At 37.5% G+C, this 7,492-nt stretch overlaps 1 protein-coding gene across 1 annotated transcript in view; it reads left to right on the forward strand.

Annotated features, from left to right (window-relative positions):
* Nucleotides 1-4,176: 4,176 nt before the first annotated feature.
* Nucleotides 4,177-7,492, forward strand: part of LOC104957603 (E3 ubiquitin-protein ligase TRIM9-like) — a gene marked incomplete at both ends in the record, with an annotated part of 3,626 nt that continues 310 nt past the window's right edge. Inside the window, 3 exons of the mRNA XM_010785246.1 lie at nucleotides 4,177-4,299; nucleotides 5,142-5,295; nucleotides 5,974-6,119. Coding sequence (XP_010783548.1) covers nucleotides 4,177-4,299; nucleotides 5,142-5,295; nucleotides 5,974-6,119 — 423 coding nt within the window. The remainder of the gene's footprint in view (nucleotides 4,300-5,141; nucleotides 5,296-5,973; nucleotides 6,120-7,492) is intronic.

A 7,492-nucleotide genomic window follows, 5' to 3' on the forward strand; every position in this document is an offset into this window, starting at 1 on the left:
TTGTTGTGTCCCTGAGACACTTCACCCCAAATTGCTCCTGTGGGGATTGCCCACAGTATTGAGTATGTAAGTTGCTTTGGATAAAAGCGTGTAACATGTAATGTAATGTAATGTCTATTTAGTCTAAATGATGTTCCCCTTAATTTCCCCAAAGTAGAAATGGGTCCGGGTTCTTACGGGTTAAAGCAGGTTTCAGGAGCTGCAGAGAGCAGCTGCTCAGGATGCAGCGGGCGTTCGAGAGGAAAGGGAAAAGGGAGGAGGACGAGATAAAGTTGTGGGCACAGGAATCATCCTCGATGAATTCGGAGATTGTGATTTCAGCTGCGTGGAGAGGACACAGTGATTGTTAAACAGAGAGGAGCCGCCTGCAGCTGATTGATCACAGCATCACATTATGTGGTTCATTTCAGGTCACATCGTCTTAGTGCCGATGGGGGTTAATGACAATCGTTTCATCTTTCTGCGCAATGCCACCACAACTGCACATCTCCTACAATTGTATTTAGACATAGTGATACATTGTTCAACCTAATATGTCTCTATTTTCATTCGATTTTTTTGATTGATATGTTGTCGTACAAAAACAATTACGTAATTCAAATAAATCACATGCATATTAATGTGCTTCCATTTAAATAATAAGTAAAACAAATATGGCTAAAAAGTTTTAAATCATACTCGAATGAAAGATACATTTAAGTAGAAAAAAATATATAAACATGTATAAATGGGTTTGATGATAAATTCAGATAGCGCTCTGCCTAACGACGCCCTCCATGGCTAACGGTTCTGTGGCGCAGTATTTCACTCTGCTGCCTGCAGCCGTCAGTAAATCTCCTTCCTGTTTCCTGTCCGTCTGCAGACAGGATTCTCCTCTCCGATAGCAACAGTGAAGTTTCTGTTTCCTAGCAACCCTCAGTCCAGCTCCAGCACCCCCGCTTTATAATCTCTCTCCGAGGCGACGGAGCTCTGCGGACATCAGGAGTGCCGAGGATCTCCCAAATCTGTCAAAGATGCAACACAAAAGAAATCTAGGAAAAAACGTTGATGCTTGCTCAGAAAGGAGGGTTTAGGATTCAAGATTCAAGTCTTTTATTGTCCTTCTGACTGCTCCACTGCAAGCAGATTCAAAGACAGTGTCACAGCCAGTATAATTAAGATATACATAGGAATAAAGAAATGGAAAAGTGCAGTAAAAAGCAGGATTAAATGAAACACATCAAATAAAAAAGAATGTAACATTTATGATATCAGAATACTGTATTTGCCCCAAGGGGAAATTGGGATTTATAAGATAACGTAAAATGAATAACATTAAAGGGGACCTATCATGCAAAATGCACTTTTTGATGTCTTTTATACATAAATGTGTGTCCCCGATGTGTCAGGGAACTCACGCAGCAACAGAAAATAAAACCCTTTCTCTTTTCCTCCGTACCCAAATCTTTTAAAACCGGGGGTACAACGGGCTGATACAGATTTGCTGCCGATATGACGTCAAATCGGATAGTGTACCCACAGTAAGTTGCTCTCAGAAACAATGCCTGACGTTTTGGACGTAATCTCGTCTTTGTTTACATTAGCGAGCCTCGCTAACACTCAGAGCTAACCTGTACTGCAGAGCACATGTGTTTTAAAAAGCAGGAAATAAAAAAAGGAACTCACCTTGTGATAAACCCGCAAGAGAAAAAGCATTTGAGCTCCATACTGTTTCAGAAATAATCCTTGATGTGGTTTAGAACAGGATGGCGTTTTATCACAGCAGAATTTAACTTTATCTCCGGTAGAATTCTGACAGAATTCTACCGGAGATAAAGTTAAATTCTGCTGTGATAAAACGCCATCCTGTTCTAAACCACATCAAGGATTATTTCTGAAACAGTATGGAGCTCAANTTTTTATTTCCTGCTTTTTAAAACACATGCTCTCTCCAGTACAGGTTAGCTCTGAGTGTTAGCGAGGCTTGCTAATGTAAACAAAGACGAGATTACGTCCAAAGCACGTCAGGCATTGTTTCTGATAGCAACTCTCTGTGGGTCCGCTGCCGATTTGACGTCAGTTCGGATGGAATCTGTATCCGCNGAGAAAAAGCATTTGAGCTCCATACTGTTTCAGAAATAATCCTTGATGTGGTTTAGAACAGGATGGCGTTTTATCACAGCAGAATTTAACTTTATCTCCGGTAGAATTCTGATCAGGCATTAGCTCCGCCTCCTCTTTTTTTTCAAGCTAAGGACCCAAAATCCGCGTTTCTCTAACAGGGCTGCAAAAGAGGGGTTTGAGCAGTATGAGGCATGGCTACAATGGGGGATCTGTTTGGTATTTTAAACTTCACACACATGTTTTGTAGGTATGGCCCTACAATATATTTTTCCAATATAGCATAATAGGTCCACTTTAAATTAAATACAAATAACTCAAAATTAAAATGTATTAACAATAACATTTAATATAATTAAATATAAATTAAATTAAAAACCACACAGTTAAATACAAATAAAATAATACAAATAAACTCAAATACAAATATTTCAAAACCATATGAAATTAAATTTGTAAAAATGCACATGTTGTACTTATAATATGTAAATAAAATGTGTAAATAATAACAAATATATTATTATTTAGCTCGAGGAAAATAGTTTTTTGGACAGTTTCTTTATTTGACAATAAATTAAATAATAACAATAAAGTCAATATGTAAACATTAAATACAAATATACACAATTTCTTTAATGTATTTTACCACAAAATGTAATACAAATACATATGTAAAAATGTGTATATTATAACATATCCATTGGGCATTAGTATTTATTCAAAGATATTAATAATTAATTTGTATTGCACACTTAGGAGTGTAGATGATGTATATTGAGAGGGGTGAAATAAAAACTGATTTATTAATGGGTTTTTTTTTTCTGAGGAGAATTCAAAACTATGTTCATGTTTCTTTTTTGCTGCTGCTGCACAGAAGCCTCTCTGATGTACGTGGTGATGCTCACAGCTTCACCACTCGTGTGAAAAACAAAATGTCACTTTCCCTCCGGCCACGTCAGTAACAGATCAGCCTCCTCTTCCTCCTCTTCCTCCTCAGTCTGAGCACGAGAGGAAGAGTACATCTCTCTGACTCTCCGGCTGCTGATCTCAATGTTGGTGTTCCTGCAGGTCTCCTTCTCTCTTCATGCTTCAACAGCCTCTTTCATCTCTTACTCTGCACCCTCCATCTTTTATTCACTCATATTTTACTCTTCTCTCTGCTTTTCTGCCTCATTCATCAATAGTTCTGCAACCTTGTGCGTATTTTGTCCAATTTGTATTAGAATTAATTTAGCTGGTTTGATTACATTTAATAAATTGTACTTATATATTAATTATATATATATATATTTTTTTTTTTTACCAATACCCAGAGCCCAACGTGACAGCTTCACAATTAATTTGATCTATTATTTATTTTTGTATTATCATTTGTTGTTGTATTTATTTTAATTTGTATTATGATTATTATTATTATTATTAAAGTAATAATTGCATTTTTTTCATTTCTTGTTATACTTATTATTATTTGTTGTATTTATTATTATTCATAAAGTTAATATCGCACTTTTTATTTTTTTATTTTATTTGTTGTTTTAATTTATATTATTATTATTATATATTTTTATTATTATTATTAAAGTAATAATTGCATTTTTTTCATTCCTTTTTGTATTTATTATTATTCATAAAGTTATTATCGCACTTTTAATTTTTTAATTTTATTTTAAAGCTGTCATGGAAACCCCATTTACCCTGGGATAAATAAGACATTCAGATCATGATTTAGATTTGTTGTCTAACCAACATTTACATACATACTATATTAAATCATAATTACAAACAATACATTAAAAAAAAGGGAAAATCCAAATTTGCAAACTCCCAACCATGAAAAGTCCAAGCATGGAAAATCATTTATTTAATGAAGGCATCTCCAGTTTTCCCACTCATCTTCTGCCCTATGTATCCTCTCCTTTGTGCATTTGACCCATGTTGCACACCGGAGTGATTAAAGGAAAGAGTGATTACCATGTGATTATCTTCTGTGTGCTTGTTGTTGTTTTCTACAAGCAGAACGTGATTCCCTCGTGTATTTTCCTAATCCTTTCCTAACACCATCCGTGGTTATTTGTGTGTTTCCTGCAGGTGGTACGGGATCAGATCTCCCACTGCACGGTGAAGCTGCGTCAGACCACCGGCCTGATGGAGTACTGCCTGGAGGTCATCAAGGAGAACGACCCCAGTGGATTCCTGCAGGTAACACACACAAACTGCCAGGGTTACACCGGAGAGGTGCCCTTGAGCAAGGCACCGGACAACCCCCACTCCCACTGCTCCTAATACTAGGATGGGTAAAAAGCAGAGAACACATTTCACTGTGTGTGCTGTGTGCCCTGCATGTGCAGAGATGGCAAACGTACACAAATCCTTTACTCAAGTAGAAGTACAGATACTCGTGTTTAAAAATACTCTGGTGAAAGTAGAAGTACTGACTAAACTGCTTTACTCAATTAAAAGTAAAGAAGTATGGGCTTTGAAATATACTTAAGTAAAAAGTACCCATAACTAGCAGCTGTTTTAAAGAGTACCTGACCTCCCTTTATATTAATAGAACAATAATGTCATTGTTAGCTAATGAATGTTTCCATGCTGAACAACGGCAACATGACAACGTTTTCATTGGTCCCTCTTCTTTAGAGAAGACCAGGAAATGATGGATACACGGATCGTGTTCAAATCAATAGGCACGCAATGACTCTAAATAATAATGATCACGCCACCAAACACACATTCAAACTAAAGGAACCAGCCTGTTTGGGAAATATGAGAAGTAGAAAGTACAGGTATTTGTGTTCAACATGTAAGAAGTAGAAAGTACAGGTATTTGTGTTCAGTAAGAAGTAGAAAGTACAGGTATTTGTGTTCAACATGTAAGAAGTAGAAAGTACAGGTATTTGTGTTCAACATGTAAGAAGTAGAAAGTACAGGTATTTGGGTTCAAAATGTAAGAAGAGGGTTTCATCCCTCCATTTATATTCTATTCTATTCTACAGGGTGTTTGTATTGATGTGAATGAATTGATTTGTTGTTCTGTTCAGATCTCGGACGCTCTGATCCGGAGGGTGCACATGACGGAGGGGCAGTGGGGGAAGGGAACCCTCACCCCCCGCATGAACAGCGACTTCGACCTGACTCTGGACAGCAGCCCCCTCCTGCAGACCATCCACCAGCTGGACTTTGTGCAGATGAAAGGTGAGAGGAGGGGGGTTCAGACAGAAACAGGTAAATACATTCGGTTGTGGGGGGGGGGTGTATGTCTGTCTGAGTGGGGGTGTTATATTACCTGTGATGACAACTGTTTTTTGCAGCTGTGTCTTTTACATGTGTTTTTTATTATTTATTTTTTTCTTTTCACATTTTTTTATAATTTTTCAATTTCTGATTTGATTTATTATTATTATTATTTTTCAAACATTTGTTTCTGTTCTTTTCTATTGAATTTTAAATGTATTCATTTTTTAAATTATTATTATACATTTTTTTTATTATCTAACATGATTAAATATTTAATTTAATTTAAACCCTTAAAATATGCTTTGTCAAACCAACAAAATAAAATGTAAAAAATTGCAATGACATAATTAAAATTTAAATAACAAAAGCATAACATTTGATAATTAAAATGGAAAATTGTTTTAAAATAATATATTAACTTTAAAAGCCAGACTATTTATATATCAGTGCACAAATAAAGTAGTTAACTAGTACATTTTTTTAACATTTGCAGTAAAACACACCATTAAATTCTCTCTGAAGGTGATGCATGGCTTACAAGATGCAACCTCTGGTAGGCCATCTCAAAATGGTCCTTTTTATATGATTTTTATTCCTCCCGGTGCAGTAATATGATGTTTTATTATTTCCCATCAGTCCCGGCGGCCCCCATGCTGCAGCTGGAGGAGTGCTGCACGCAGAACAACAGTGCCACGTTGTCATGGAAACAACCGCCGCTCTCCACCATCGCCGTGGAGGGTTACATCCTGGAGCTCGACGACGGAAACATGGGGCACTTCAGGGTACGTGAACACCCCCACACACACACTCTTTAACAGACATTACATTTATTAGTCTGTGGGGGGGGGCTGTGCTGCATTTCCATTTAGATTACAGGACAAATAGAGAGGACCAGTTACAGTAATAACTCACCTTCACAGAAATACTACAACAAAGACTCCTTTATTCAGTGTTGGGGGGGGAGGAATGCTTTGTGTCTGAAATCCCACAATGCATCTGACTGGTTACATGTTCGACCATATCTATACAGTCTTGGGGTATGGCCTTATATACAGTATATTTATGTAGGAGAGGACTCTTTTAAATTAGGGACACTACATACTGATATACACCTGAACATCAGCAGGAGAGGACTCTTTAAAGTAGAGACACTACATACTGATATACACCTGAACATCAGCAGGAGAGGACTCTTTAAAGTAGAGACACTACATACTGATATACACCTGAACATCAGCAGGAGAGGACTCTTTAAAGTAGAGACACTACATACTGATATACACCTGAACATCAGCAGGAGAGGACTCTTTAAAGTAGAGACACTACATACTGATATACACCTGAGCATCAGCAGTATAGATGATAAACCTTTTGTTTTTAAGTTTAAAGGGCTCTATAGACCCCTCAGATCAGTTTCCAAAGAGTGAACGGCCCCTCTGTTCTGCAGGATGAGCTTTATGGTTTAAATATCCTCCACCATTGATATACCGTTATTGTTCATGGGGTTTAAAGTTTCCATGTAACAAAGAGCCGGGGCCTCTCTGTGTGTGTACAGAAGGTTGGGGCCTGGGGTATTTGGATTACACGTCGGACCCCTGAGAAGATAAATATACGCTCTGATCCTGCAGGACCCTGCCTCACTCACTCTCGGAGGTCTGCAACTTATCTGTTTCCATTGCACCTTGGCATATAGTAAACATTTTTACTTTAGAGGGAAACCCCAAAAAGCAGAATAGGGCCTATTCAAACGTGATTCAGCAGAGAATATTTGCAAACATTAATCATACATGTTACCTTCACTGTTGGGAATTGAGAATATGTGTGAGGGACTTTTATTTCTGTAACCGGGTTGATTTGACCTAAACAGCACCAAAACAATTTTGGACATAAAACAAGTTTCTCTCCTCCTCTGACTCATGATGCTCTCCAACGCTGCAACACACAGGTTGTCAGGTTGCGTGTGTGTGTGTCTCTATTTATACAGTGTGTGGGATCCTCTCCCACTCTCTGCTCTACAAACTCTCCTATTTCACAAAATAAATCCTATAATAAATCCTAAAGAGACTCTGTGTGTGTCATCACTGCGCACAACATGTCTCTGTAACAGTGTGTGTGTGTGTGTGTGTGTGTGTGTGTGTGTGTGTGTGTGTGTGTG

The sequence above is a fragment of the Notothenia coriiceps genome, unplaced genomic scaffold, assembly GCF_000735185.1.
Source record: "Notothenia coriiceps isolate Sejong01 unplaced genomic scaffold, NC01 NC01_scaffold00027461, whole genome shotgun sequence".
In the NCBI taxonomy this organism is placed as follows: domain Eukaryota; kingdom Metazoa; phylum Chordata; class Actinopteri; order Perciformes; family Nototheniidae; genus Notothenia; species Notothenia coriiceps.